At 44.6% G+C, this 14,845-nt stretch overlaps 1 protein-coding gene across 1 annotated transcript; it reads right to left on the bottom strand.

Moving 5' to 3' along the window:
* Positions 1 to 2,745: 2,745 nt before the first annotated feature.
* LOC116477006 (T-cell surface glycoprotein CD3 epsilon chain) lies at positions 2,746 to 13,874 on the bottom strand. The gene is made up of 8 exons (XM_032167568.2): positions 13,769 to 13,874; positions 11,491 to 11,511; positions 10,358 to 10,372; positions 6,628 to 6,645; positions 5,959 to 6,180; positions 4,951 to 5,118; positions 4,332 to 4,378; positions 2,746 to 3,359 (listed from the first exon to the last, which is right to left on the bottom strand). Exons 1-8 carry the CDS (start codon positions 13,815 to 13,817, stop codon positions 3,303 to 3,305), a joined length of 597 nt encoding a protein of 198 aa, XP_032023459.1. The 5' UTR covers positions 13,818 to 13,874; the 3' UTR covers positions 2,746 to 3,302.
* Positions 13,875 to 14,845: the final 971 nt, after the last annotated feature.

Raw genomic sequence — 14,845 nt, 5'->3', positions numbered from 1 at the left:
CTTCTCTAGTGAGGAGCTGGTTGCCTGGAAGTCTTTGTTCATAACCTTCTCTGCAGTCTGGAGTGCCTTCTTCTTCTTCTTCTTCTTTTTTTTTTTTTTCTAAGATGGAGTCTCTCTCTGTTGCCCAGGCTGGAGTGCAGTGGCACAATCTTGGCTCACCCACACAACCCCCGCCTCCCAGGTTCAAGCGATTCTCCTGCCTCAGCCTCCCGAGTAGCTGGGACTACAGGCACATGCCACACCATGCCCGGCCAATTTTTGTATTTTTAGTAGATACGAGGTTTCACTATGTTGGTTAGGCTGGTCTTGAACTCCTGACCTCATGATCCACCTGCCTGGGCCTCCCAAAGTGCTGGGATTACAGGTGTGAGCCACCATGCCTGGCCTGGAGTACCTTCTTTATTTCCAAGTTCTATTCATCCTTCCCTTCAAGGCCTAGATAAAGTCTTTCCTCCATGGAGCTTTCTCTGCCTCTGAGTACCTGCAACACTGTCTGTAACACACATGAGTGCTTAATTACATAATTTGTTCTTGTGTTGCTGTTTAACTTTTTGCATGCTTGACCTCTTTTATATAATTGCAAGCTCCTTGAAGACAAGAACTGTTTATTGATATCTTCTTAGCAGTTAGCAAAGTGCTGATAGCCACATGAGTGATTAGAAAAGCACTCATTGAAGGAATGCATAAACAATTAAATACAGAGTTTTAAGTCAGGAAAATGAGAAACTTTTTTTTTTTTTTTTTGAGACGGAGTCTTGCACTGTTGCCTGGGCTGGAGTGCAATGGCATGATCTCCGCTCGCTGCAACTTCTACCTTCTGGGTTCAAGTGATTCTCCTGCCTCAGCCTCCCAAATAGCTGGGATTATAGGCACCCACCACCATGCCTGGCTAATTTTTTGTATTTTTAGTAGAGACAGGGTTTCACTATGTTGGCCAGGCTGGTCTCGAACTCCTGACCTCATGATCCACCTGCCTTGGACTCCCATAGTGCTGGGATTACAGGCGTGAGCCACTGTGCCCCACACATTCTTTTTTAAAATTTTTATTTTTAAATTTTACTTTAAGTTCTGGGGTGCATATGCAGAATGCGCAGGTCTGTTACATAGGTATACATGTGCCATGGTGATCGGCTGCACCTATCAACCCATCACCTAAGTTTTAAGCCCCTCATGCGTTGGGTATTTGTCCTAATGCTCTTCCTGCCCTTGCCCCCCACACCCCCAACGGGCCCTGGTGTGTGACAATGGGGAACATTCTTTATGATCACAGTCAGTAATGAGTAGATGCTCTGACCATTAGAATTGGCTGCTAGTTCCAGCTCTGCCCCACCCCATCTGTGACTTGGGCAATGACTTGATCTCTCTGAGCCTCAGTATCCTCGTCTGTAAAATCAGGATGACATCTAACTTCTTGTGTCAACATAAAGATTAAATGAGATAATGCAGGTAAAGTGCTATGTACAATTTCTGAAGTATGTATTGAGTAAATGCTCAATACACGTTAGCTGTTATTGCCTGTATTACACTGAGCCATGCCTCCCCTTGACAGGGCACAATCAAGTATACTGGGGAGAAAGCTGCCATCCCTGGGCCAGCCTGCTGATCAGCAGCTAGTGATGGACAACATCATGGAGGTGTCATCTGAGCCTAAGTGTTGATGCTTAGAGTGAAGGAAGTGACTCTTCAACAGGGACCAAAAACAAATAGAAGCTGTAGGTACAGCCCAAGGCTGAGGGGGAATAGTACGTGGAGGCTGCTGGTCACAAACGGCCTTTTTAGTGGTGGTCGCACTCATAAATCGCCCTGCTGTCAGCAGGGAGATTTCTGAGTGCAGAGAGGGAGAGAAGACAGCCCGCTGGTTTGAGCTGGATTAGGACAGTTCCTGGATGCTCCAGCCTCCTCTCTCTGCAAGCAGAGTGTGCTGTGGGAGACTGAGAACAAAGCGCTCTCACACTGGCCTCCGCCCAGCTGCCGCTGTACCTCTCCCACCCTCACTCCTAGGAGCCCCGCTTAGCAGTGCAGCCCACATCCTGCGCTGCTTAACCACAGCCCGCCTCTGGCTGCAGGCGGCTGCCTCAGGGTGGGGGTGTGCCTGCTTGAGACACCTCCCTCCTTCACTTCCCCAGCCCTGGCTCGGCAGCTTTTCCTGGCAGCTTGTGGAAACCTGTGTCCCATCCCCAAGCCTGGCTTCCACCGCCACCATCCTCTTCCGTACCTTCATCTGTCTTTCAAGGCCTGTTTCTGTCTTGCCCATTTTCTACCAACCACTCCATCAGGGACCCATCAGTCATTCTCTGCCACCTTTGATGTTTTCCTCAGAGAGAAGTTGGTGAAACTTTCTTCTTTCTCTCCCTCCCATCCTCTTTCTTTCTTCCCTTCCTCAATCCCTCCCTTCTTTCCCTTTCCTTTTATTTTTTGTCTCTCTCTTTTTCTTTTCTTTCCCCTCCCTTCACACTCTCTCTCTCTCTTTTTTCTTATTCCCTTATGCCCTCTCTAAAGAGAGCTTCAGGTAACGGCCCTACCAGCTGTGGAAACAGAGAGTGCTCGCATCTGGGGTCATAGCTGAGAATTTAGTCAAAGTTAGTGAAAGCCTGAATGGTCTTGGGAGTTAAGGCAGCCTCTGAGGGTCTCTCAGAAAACAGGGACAGCAACTCTTGCAGGCAAATACAGTTTATTTTTTTCTCTTTCAGCTGAGAGAAGCAGAGCACATTTATGGAGATGCAAATGACCATCCAGTGGCCTACAGGAGAGATGGGAGCGGGAGGGGGTGGTGGAGGGGGCAGGGGATTAGGGGGTTGGTGGGGAGTGTGGGGGGGGGAGGAGCGCAGGGCAGGCTCAGGGCCAAGATCTGTGAACGGGGCAGGGCCTCTGTCAACATTTGCCCTGTCCATCCCCAGAGAGGGTTGCAAAAGGGGATGGCGATAGAAAAGTAGATGGAATAGTTTGAGATGGGGGACAACTTACATGCAAGAAAAGGAGGGAACTGAACGGAGAAGTTACATCCAAGGGGAAGGGAGTGAATAGCACAAATAAATATCCTGGCAAGAGGGCAGGCCAGCTGTGAGGGTGTGACTACTGATGATACTTCAAAGGAAGAGGAAGCAGCAATGTCTTAGAACTGGGTACCAGCAGAGAAGGCAGGAAGGAGGGAGCTGGGGATCAGGCTGGAGGGCGCGAGTTCACCATGAGGCCGAGGAACGATTCTCTCGTGGGGTCCAAGACTAGCCCAGGAAACAGGGAGTCGCAGGGGGACTGGAGAGGAGCCAGACCTGGGCCAGCGGGAGGCAGTGTTCTCCAGAGGGTCAGATGCGTCTCTGATTCAGGCCAGAATACAGGTCCCGCTGGCCTTTCCGGATGGGCTGGGGGTGAAATAGAGAGGGGGTGGTAAGTGGTGCAGGAGGAAGTACCTCCTAAGAAAGGACACTGAAGATCTAGCTTTAGTGCATGGGAAGAACTTTGGACTTGAAGTCAGGAGGCAGGCCGGAATTCGAATTTGGCACGGACGGTAGGAGACTCGAGCTGGTCACCTCCTTCCGCGAGCCTCTGCTTTCCCAGCTCAAAAATAGGAATTTAAAGACTCACCTTCCAGGGCTTCTTTCAGTGCTAAATAATTCACTTAAGCTAAAGTAAATACTATGTGCTTGGCTGGTGCTCAACAAATATTTGTTGAGTATATCCAGGTGTGATAGTGAAAATATTTAACAACTAGTAGTGCACACATACCAATCAACTAGAACAATCCTGGTGATCCTCTGCCATGCCAGGCATTAACTCTTTGTTACCCCAACTCAAGAGGCAGCCCGGTGGGGGAGGGACTGGGATGTCTGGCCGTGTGTGTGTGTGTGTGTGTGTGTGTGTGTGTGTGTGTGTATGTGTAAGGGTGGGTTGGGGTGAGCAAAGTTTGGGGCTATTTTCCAACGAAGTATTTTAATATTTCAATAACTTTTATATAATATTTATACAATTTTAATATTTCAGTAACTCGCTATACTGGTGCACGCTGTTGGAATATCAGCCCTGAATTTATTGTGTTAGAATTTGCATATATGATATTCTCCATGGCTGTATCCCAGACAATGAATAAGCCAGAGAAAGAGGAGTATGTCTCCTGCAAGCTTCCACCTCTCTATGGTTGTGGAAGCCACGCAGCCTTTGAGACAGTCCTGTTTTACCATGAAGGAGGCAGAGGTGGCACATAGAGGGTCGTCATGGAAGCCCTGAGTGAGGGGCTTTGAGGCATCTGGTAGACAAGATGGGCCATCCCCTCTGTTCCCTTCCCCCCTGGAGGGACATCCCCTCCAGCGTCCTGGCCCATTTCTATCCCACGTTACCTCATAGTCTGGGTTGGGAACAGGTGGTGGCCTCTCCTTGTTTTGTCCTGCGGAGGAAGGAGGGGAAACGTTTCATTCCCATGAGGGAACCAATCTTGCAGCACTGTCTGTGCCAGTGAGACCCAGATAGAGAATGGCAAACCCCACTGTTCTCTCCTCTACCACTCCCTTTTCTGTTCAGACGTCCTTTCTCTTTTTGTTCTTTCATTCGTCTCTAAGGACCCTACACTCTTCTCATCATTTTGTGACTTTCCGCAGCTCAAGATCCTCCCATTGTTTCTCTCCATGGGGGAAGGGAAAGGAAAAGGCAGGAGCTAATATATCAAAATCTCTCTTCCCACAGCTCAGGGATGGAATCGGATGACTGCAGGCATTGACAGGCATGTGAGGAAGCCCACCATGTTCATAAACTTTTTTGCACTTTTCTAGGATGGGAAGGAGGGGAGTGATGTGAGATTTGAAACCCTCTGTTGAGATCTTGTCATCGCAGTAATAGAAGCTGTGCATAGAAGCTCTAGAGAAGCTGTTCTGACCTAGCTGTGGACTTGCCACCCACCCTGGCTCAGGCTGGTCGTCCCCCTTGGCAGGAATCTCCTCTGACTGGACTCCACAGCCTTACCCCTTTGCCGGCCGCCAGCACCCGCTCCTCGTGTCACAGGCTTGGCCTTGGCCTTTCTATTCTTGCTCCAGTAGTAAACCAGCAGCAGCAAGCCCAGAGTGATGCCGATGTCCACTATGACAACTGTGGCCACCGCCGTCACATCCATCTCCATGCAGTTCTCACACACTGTCGGGGGTGGGGTGGGGAGAGGGGAAATCACTAAGCAAGGAAAACACAAGGCACTGGAGGTGAGGAGGGAGTTCCTGAAGGCCATTCTCCCCTTACTACTCACACGCTTGCCACGGCCAGAGCCCCCCCTTCAATATGTTTAGAACAACATTGACAAGCAAAGAGTGGTGGCTGTGGGTAGAGGCACTGGAGTCAAACAGCCCTGGGTTTGAGTCCCAGCTTTATTACTCACTAGCTGTGAGAAGCGTGAAATGTGTTTTCAACTCACAAACCCTCTGTTTCCTCATCCCTTTACTCATGGGAATAAAATGGTACTTAACCCATATGGTTGTTGAGAGGATTACATGAAAAAAAATCCTTGATAAGTGTTGGGTACAGACAGTGCTTGAGACTTAATAAGAACTCAATAAATGTTAAGTATTGTTATTATTTTATTATTATACCTTAGCTTATGCCATTTTATTATAGTGGCCTTCAGTCTTTTTTGCAAACCTTTCTGAAAAATTTATCTCTGGAGGAAGCATTAGATAAACTCATGTTGGTGTGCCATGAACCTGGGTGTGATGCAGTGCAAATGACCCAGTCCTGTCTCTTAGGGAGTTGCTATTTTAGATCTTGCACAGACTGGGGTTACCCAGAAGCCTCATACTGGTGTTTAATCTATATTCCAGAAAACACTGATGCTGTGTGGTACCAGAGAGTCCTGGGATTGAGTGTGGGGGGAAGCGCAAAGACGCCAGGGCACTGTGAGCTGGGTTAGGGGAAATCATTGAGAATGCCCTTTTGAATGGTCCTCCCTAAAGAGCCGGTGGTGCCTGTTCTGGAGACCTGGATTACCTCTTGCCCTCAGGTAGAGATAAGAGCTCGCATCTTCTGGTTTGCTCCCTCTGGGGTAGCAGACATAATAACCACTTTGCTCCATTTCTGAAAATTCCTTCAGTGACAGGTGATCCTCATAATTTTCTATGATTTTATCATTGTGTTGCCATACTATTTCAGATCCAGAATACCGAGGGCATGTCACTATTACTGTGGTTCCAGAGATGGAGACTTTATATGCTGGAAAGAAAGAAGGGAAATTGGCAGAAGAAACCAGGACAATTTTAGAAAAGGCAAATTAGTGACAAAAGAACCACCCAAATGCAGGAAGTCATCTGTCATCTAGGTCTTAGATTTGCTTGTCAGAAGGGAGCTCTACTGGCTAGAGGGTGTGGAAGAGGAGATATGTGGAATGAAGGGAACTAGAGAACCTTGAAGGGAACTAGAGAACCTTTTGAGAGGTGGCTTTAGGGTTTATGCAGGGACATGGGGACTTGGGAAGGGTAAGTTGGATGTAAAGAAAAACCCACAGAAATCCCTATTTGGAACCTTTCTAAAATGGGGTTGAGAATGCAATGCTGGGAAGATCTCAGTTCTTGGGATTAATCTCTCTCAATCAGTTCCTTCTCATCTACCCATCAATCTGCATCCTCAGACAGGGCATGAATAAAAGACCAATAAACTCACATGTCTGTGTCATACCATCTGAAAATGAAAAAAGGAAACAGCAGTAAGAAAATATCTTGATTTAAGTTTAAATTGTAGGTAAAATTTTTCTGGTGGAATTAGACACTGCCCACAAGACTTCCCAAAGGGGGTCTCATCCATTTAGGAGCCCCAAGTCTTGGAGGTGAGGTTCATGCTTAACCTATGAGATTTAGCTCATAGATATATTTATTAAATAGCTCATAGATGTAACTCAGATACATCAGATTCAGAATATACCAGCATATGCTCCTAGAACCAGATCTACTGAAGCTCAGAAAGCCTTCAAGTCCTAAAGCCAAAAAATTCCAGAGGTCTTCAAGCTTATCCTCTTACATTAGCCAGAACTGTATTACAGATAGATATGAATGACGAAAGAACCAACCAAATGCAGGAAGTCATCTGTCATCCAGGTCTTAGATTTGCTTGTCAGAAGGGAGCGCTACTGGCCTTCTCAGAAATAAAGCTCTCCACACCACTGAATCACTGATTCGTGGACTTACCTATTTCTTACAATTCAGAAATCCTTTCTCAGAACTGAGTCCCTCATAATAGAGAAGAAACATCTTTCTTCTTATTCCATATAATTTTCTCTCTATTTGCCTTTAAATAATGTGAAATACTCTACACGTTTTGAGGGAATGGTTCTTCCAATGAAAAGTGGCTTCACTTTACATTATATCTGAGCATAATCAGCTCTCAATTATTTTTGTTAGAGGGAGGCCCATTAGTGTGGACAACTGAAATCAACTAATAAACCACTAATGCCATTCATAGGTCCAGCTACGTTTTCCACAGCAGCCATTTTTGCCCTGGGAGGTGGAGCTAGGAGTCCTTTCTTATTTCCTGGAAAACTTGTGGCTGGAACACTGGGTTCTGCTACAGCCTGGACATGATAACTGGAAGAGTGGAGAGGCGGTGGTGCCGCTGTCAGGGACAGAGCTCTGGACTCAAGAGTCAGAAGCCCTGTGTTTGAGTCCTAGATCTGCCCTAGTCTGTGTGACCGAGGACAAGTCATTTAACTTTGCTGAGCCTCAACTTCTTTATCAGGGAAATGGAGATAAAACACCAACCTCACAAAGTTTTTGTGAAAATTAAATGGATTATGAAGGTGAAAATGGATGACACATAGCAGGTGCTCAAGAAAAAGTTACTTCCTTTCCTCCTTTCCTTCTTGAGGTCTTGCTACTCCCAGAACAGAGCTGAACTCTGACCCAGTTGCTCCGGCAGCCCTCTGACAAAGACTGCACAGAATGTAAACAAATCATTCTCCAGGTTTTTCTACTTGCTTATAATTGGGAGGTGAGTATAAGGACAGTAGATAGTTTATATTATTTTAATTTATAAATAATTTTTCAACACGGATGCTTCTTAGACATGTTAAATGAACTAGAAATCATAAATAAAGTACATAGACATTATACTCTGCTTGGTGTGTTTGTTTGAAAAAAATGTAAAGAAAATTGCTCACAACTTTTATTGGCACAAATTCAGTAGCAGAGCTTAGACTTAACTCATGCTCACACAAGGGTCTAGATGTCCATACTTAGACAGAAATGTGCTCCACATATGTTCATTGTGCACTATTCACAATAGCAAAGACATGGAGTCAACCTAAATGTCTGTCAATGGTAGACTGGATAAAAAAAAATGTGCTGCATATACACCATGGAATACTATGCAGCCATAAAAAAGAATGAGATCACGTCCTTTGCAGGAACATGGATGGGACTGGAGGCCATTATCTTTAGCAAACTAACGCAGTGACAGAAAACCAAATACCATATGTTCTCATTTAGAAGTGGGAGCTAAATGATGAGAACACATGAACACAGAGGGAAATGACACACAGTGGGACCTCTCAGAAGGTGGACAGTGGGAGGAGGGAGAGGATCAGGAAAAATAACTAATGGGTACTAGGCTTAATGCCTGGGTGATGAAATAATCTGTACAACAAACCCCCATGACACAAGTTTACCTATGTAACAAACCTGCACATGTGCCCCTGAATTTAAAATGAAAGTTAAATTAAAAAAAGATATGTGTGCTCACAAAGATTTTATACATATCCAGAGACAGTATTCATAATGGTTAAGAAAATGAACTTTGGTACCATATAAATCTGCATTAAAATTTTTTATTTTTAAATTTCTATTTATTAATTTTTTCAGAGACAGGGTCTTCCTCTGCCACAGAGGCTGGAGTACAGTGGCACAATCTTTGCTCAATGCAACCTCAACCTTCTGAGCTCAAACGAGCCTCCTGCCTTGGCCTCCCAAAGTGTCGGGATTATAGGCATGAACCACGGCACTTGGCCTAAATCTGCATTTATATCTCCAGGACTGGACTGTTTATTTATTTTTGTTTATTTTGTTTATTTTTGTATTTATTTGAGCCTTTGTTTCCTTAACTGTACAGTAGGGGTGTTAGAAGAATTAAATGAGGAAATTCAAGTAAAATATTTAGAGCAATGCCTAAAACATACATGCTCAGTAAACTTTAATGCGTATCATCTATAGTCAGCACGCTTTCCATGTATTAATAGCTAAAACTCACCTACTGCCTGTTTGTTTGTTTTGAGACAGAGTCTTGCTCTGTTGCCTAGGCTGGAGTGCAATGGCACAATCTCAGCTCACTGCAACCTCTGCCTCCCAGGTTCAAGCAATTCTCCTACCTCAGCCTCCTGAGTAGCTGAGATTACAGGCACCTGCCACCACGCCTGGCTAATTTTTGTTATTTTAGCAGAGATGGAGTTTCACCATGTTGGCCAGGGCGGTCTCGAACTCCTGACCTCAGGTGATCCTCCCACCTCGGCTTCTCAAAGTGCTGGGATTACAGGTGTGAGCCACCATGCCCGGCCCTCCTACTGCCTTTTATGTCAGATAATGTTCTAAGCGCCTTAAATAAATTACTCATTTGGTCCTCATCATAACCCTACAAGTTAGGTAGCACTATTATTTCCATTGTACCATGATAATGCTATGGCACAGAAAAGTTAGGTAAATTACTCAAACACACCCAGCAAGTAGAGAGTTCAGCCAAGATTCAAACATTCTGATCTAGCTCAGTTAGACTCTTACCCTCATACTATACAGCTTTATTTCTTCTGCATAAAATATTTTTCTTCCCTAAAACATAGGCTTATCCTTTAAAATTCAGCTCAAGGATCACCTCCCCCAGGGAACCTTTCCCAACGACATTCAGTAGAGTTGACCACTCCCCTCTTTATACATCATTTTACTCTGTATCTACCCATATTATAACATGCAACTCACTATATTTTCAATTATTTGTCTCTCACACAAGACCATCAGCTTCTTGAGGGGAGGTAATTAGCAATGTGTTCATACGTTTGTTCATTTATTCATTCAAAAAATATTCATTGAGCACCTACTATGTGCCAGACACTGGGCTAGGTAAATGAGACACTGTCTCTGTCTGCCTTCAAAGATTTCACGGCTTACGCAAAAACACACGGTAGCTCCAACCCACATCCATATGTGTATGATCAGAGATGCATATATGCACAGCTATAATCTGACATGACAGCTAGCAACAAATACAGGCATGTTTCATACAGATCCCATTAAAAGATACTTGTATTTTCCCTTTAATAGTTTTAGTTCTCAGTGTTTGTTACTGTTATTGTACTCTATGAGCATTTCGTTCCACATTTGAAAACTTTTGCTAGATAGAGTGGAAATCCTCTTACCCATTTCTTCATTACCTGAAAAGGAAACAGTAAGAAGCCATTAGTAATGTTTCTATCGGCAATGAAGATCAGACCCTGCTCCCGTGGGTTGGGACTCTTCCCTCAACTCTTAGGAAACAATGGATCTTCCAATACCCTCGGCTGCATATAAAAAGCTGTTTTGGGCCTTACATCTTATCTGATGACTATTTACAAAAATGGCTCCTAAGGACACTACAAATGAGGCAGCATGGCGGAATCTAGGCTGGCATAGTGGTTGTCTTTATTTTATTTTTGAGACAGTCTTGATGTGTCGCCCAGGCTAGAGTGCAGTGGTGTGATCTTGGCTCACTACAACCTCTGCCTCCCAGGTTCAAGCGATTCTCCTGCCTCAGCCTCTCGAGTAGCTAGGACTGCAGGCGTGCACCACCATGTCTGGCTAATTTTGGTATTTTTAGTAGAGACGGGGTTTCGCCATGTTGGCCAGGCTGGTCTCGAACTCCTGGCCTCAAGTGATCTGCCCACCTCGGCCTCCCAAAGTACTGGGATTACAGGTGTGAGCCATGGTGTCCAGCCATGGTTGCCATTAAATACAACATTGGTTCACTCGGTTTGGAAGAGTTGATTGAATAGAGGGGCTTCCAACGTTGGAACACTCCTGACTCTGCTGCTGTGGTTGAGAGAGTAAGTGCAGGCCGGGCACACTCATATGCATGTGCACTCGCATAAACACACATGTACACACATGTATTCAGAGTATTCAGACGTGTGATTCTGAACACACATCCAAATGTTGCCCCAGCAGCTTATCCAGAGTAATCCTGTGCATGCATTCTGGCTACATCTCCTCTGCAGAATCTCACATCAAATATGAAATGCAAACAAATGAAAACTGTTAGTGTTTTCAACTTCATTTAAGTCTCAATTTTTCTTTTGTATAGTTAAGACTCATTATTTCCTGCCTCTGTTTCTACCCTCTTCTGGGCTAGAAATATCTCCAGACTTGTGAGGAAAGTCAAAGGGGTAGATGGCAGAAACTCCTTTTCCTGACATCTGTGGAAGTTCTGTGGGAGGCCTAAGAGAAAGCTCCACTCATAACTACAAAGAATGATGGGGAGATTTCATAAAAAAGAAAGAAAGAAAGCGTATCTCACCATCTTGCCCCCAAACGCCAACTAGAAAATAAATAAGAAAAAAAAAGTGTTAGTAAATGTTGTGGGTACCTGCATTCCTAAACAGAAAAAGGGCTGTGTTGCAGTATGACCACTGACGACATCTGATGTCCTTCCCTGTTGCTGCTGGGTCACAGCCATTTCTACACTCTAGAGCAGTGGAACTTACTGCTGATATTGTCCAGGGGTTCCCAGGAAATTTGGGAGGAAATAGAGGAAGGAGGCATCTAGCATTAACTATGAGCCTACAATTTTTGACAAGCAGGAGTCAGAAAAAGTTACGACCATTTTTTGGACGACTAAAGACATAGCAAAAGAATTTTGCCCCCAAGCCTCCATTTTGAACATTGGTCTCTGTGGAAGAAAAACACGCTCTTGGTTGGGTATAAACACTGGGATTCTTGTTCCATCTCTGGCTCTGCTTTTCTGGTGGTTCAGTTTTTCCATTTATTTTTTGCTTGAGACACAGATGGAAATATTTGAAACCCTGATTACTCATCAACTAGGGCCTGTGCATTGAAGAGCCTGACCACATTTCCACCAGGCCCTCCAGGATGCCCTCACTCAGCAATACCCTGGATTCATTACAATGATCAATTTCCCTGGCATTGCCTGAAAGCTTTCTGAACACCTAGGCCTTTCTTTTACTGAAACCTCTACACAGGGGGAGACGGGATCCGCACTTTCCTATCCCCAGAGCAGATTGGGCACATTCCTATGATGCCAGATGTCTAGAGGTGATTGGGTCTTTGATATTCTCTCTTTTAGTTTCTATTTATTTATTTTGAGACACTCCTGGCTGGAGTGCAGTGGCTTGATCATGGCTTATTGCAGCCTCGACCTCCTTCAAGTGATCCTTCCGCCTCAGCCTCCCAAGTAGCTGGGACTATAGGTGTGTGCCACCTTGCCTGGCTAATTTTTAATTTTTTGCAGAGATGGGGTTTCACTATGTTGCCCAGCCTGGTCTTGCACTCCTGAGCTCAAGTGATCTTCCCACTTTGGTCTCCCAAAATGCTGGGATTACAAGTGTGAGCCACTGCACCTGGCCCTCCTCCTCCTCCTCCTTCTTTTTTTTTAAGGAAAAGCATACTTTATAACATAGGTCTCTAAGAAAATGCCTGGCCACTCCCTGCAGGAGTCACATCCTACCCCTCACTACTGAATATGTTCCTAGGACCAGTAGCAGATTAATAAACTTGAGAGCGTACTAGTCATATGGAATCTCTGTTTCCAGTCTGGGTCTTTTGAAACAGAAGCTGCATTTTTAACAAGATCCCCAGGTGATTTGTGTGCACATTCAAGATGTGAGAAACCCAAGATGAAGCAGGAAGTGGAGACATCATGGCTGTGGCTCTGAGACGGGGTCACCAGCTGTGATAGTGTTTTCTAGGTCTTTGAAATAAAACCATCACAAGCCATTTTGCCTCATGTGGTGCAGCCATTTAGAGTACAAACAGTCCTGGTCTCACAGATTGGCTTCAGCACTTACTAACTATGTGGTTCAAAACAAGTTATTTAACTTTTTTGAGTATCAATTTCTTAATCTGTAGAGAGGACTTATCAGTTTATATAGTCAAAATTAAAAAGAATTTTAAAAAGAGGATATAACACCTTCCTTCCTAGGTGGAAGTAGGATTAAACCAGTTAACACGTCTAAATAATTTTTTCTTTACACAGTATCTGACACTCAATAAATGGCAACTTTTTTTGGTATTATTTATCTCATATGAGATATATAAATGCTCTTGGTTATTTATCAATTCATAATCCATCTTGCTTAAAAAAACGAAATAAACTGAAAGTTGTTGGTCACTTGAAAAGGACTAAAAATTACGAGGCATTTTATGATCTCAAAGATAGTGAATTGCTATATATGCCCTGTGCAGAGTTTGGGCGCAACTATCTGGTCTCTTCAAAACAAGGAGTGGAGCTTAGCTCTTCCAGTCTCTTCTGGGTTAGTTCTGGAGGGCTGGGTAAGTTGGAATGAGCTCGTTCTTAGAGGTAGCGAGACCTCTCTGCTCACAATAGCTATGATCACCCCAACTGCTCTTCTTTGCCTGCTCCCCGAACGCTCTCCCAGGCACCCGTGGCCTATCTTTTTCTTTAGTCCCCAGCTCTAATCCCCCACCCTAACGTAGCACAAACAGTTCCTTACATCTGGTAAATGAGGCTCCTTGGTGCCACTAGGCAGTGCCAGGTAAGGCTGGAAGCCTTCCAGCGGTCTGGAGACACACCACCCTTTCCACTCCATCCTACTCACCTGATAAGAGGCAGAGGCCCAGAACTCTCCAGCGAGTGCCCGACTGCATCTTTCTTTCATGGGACACTTACTTTACTAAGATGGCGGAGGCCAGCAGACTTAGTACTTCTGGAAGAAAAGCAAAACAGATGACTTTTTCAAAACATCTGCTAGAGATAAGGACGCTGGGGCCATTGTTCCCAATGCTAGGATGAAAAAGGAGGGCTTTATAAGAGAGAGACTCACCATTTTCTGAAGCGGGCACCTGAGGCTGGGAGTGGAGGAGGGTTTCTGAACCCCACACAGGAAGTAGAGGGGCCTCTGGGCCTGCGGGTTTTACCTCACTTGGAAACGTTCACGGCAGAGGCCTCCAGCTGGATTGGTGGAAGAAAGCTGGGTCCCACAGCCTTCCTAGAAGGCCAAACAAGAGGACTCTGACAATACCTGGAGGGGCCATGAAAAATACATGACATTTAGCTGTCCAGACCATGTAGTAGGTTGGTACAAAAGTAACTGCAGTTTTTGCCATTAAAAGTAATGGTAATACAATATGCCTCCACATTGCGGGTTCCTCCTTCCCCTAGAAGCTCTGACAGGAAGAGGGAGATGCACTGAACATTTGCTTTCTTTATGGTGGATCTGGCATGGGGCAGCAGGGTGCAGCCATTTTATTGACAAAACTTGTTGGTTTGAAAATACATGTTGCCTTAAATCCATAAGATGCCTTTTTTTTTGCCTATAATCTTTACAAAAATATTTAAAAACACAAGACTCAATGTTGAACAGGGTAAAGAGTGATAGTGTCAAAGTCTGCTGGTATGAGTGTGAATTGATGTAACCTTTCTTTATGTTTAAGCATGCGTTAATCAAATGCTTACTATATCCAAGCACCGTTCTAAGAGCTTTTCTGATATATCTTATTTAATTCTCAAACGACCCTCTAAGGTAAGTATTATTTTTATTTCCATTTTATACTTGAGGAAACTAAGGCTCAGGCAGGTTATCTAAGTTGCAGATTACAGAGCTGGGACTCTAGAAAACATTTTGATGAAATTCACTTATTTAATACATATTTTCTATCTACTGTACTGTAATTAT

Source organism: Hylobates moloch, unplaced genomic scaffold (assembly GCF_009828535.3).
Source record: "Hylobates moloch isolate HMO894 unplaced genomic scaffold, HMol_V3 SCAFFOLD_11, whole genome shotgun sequence".
Taxonomy (NCBI): Eukaryota; Metazoa; Chordata; class Mammalia; order Primates; family Hylobatidae; genus Hylobates; species Hylobates moloch.
This window is presented reverse-complemented; position numbering and strand designations above follow the sequence as displayed.

Bases quoted from the DNA above. Each gene is read 5' to 3' on its own strand.
- LOC116477006 (XM_032167568.2), bottom strand. From the start codon at position 13,817: ATGCAGTCGGGCACTCGCTGGAGAGTTCTGGGCCTCTGCCTCTTATCA. The intron at 4,379-4,950 runs GTAAGGCTGTGG...CTTCCTCCGCAG, and splicing joins TGCTGGCGGCCGGCAAAGGG to GACAAAACAAGGAGAGGCCA. The intron at 3,360-4,331 runs GTAACGTGGGAT...TTTCACCCCCAG, and splicing joins TTCCCAACCCAGACTATGAG to CCCATCCGGAAAGGCCAGCG.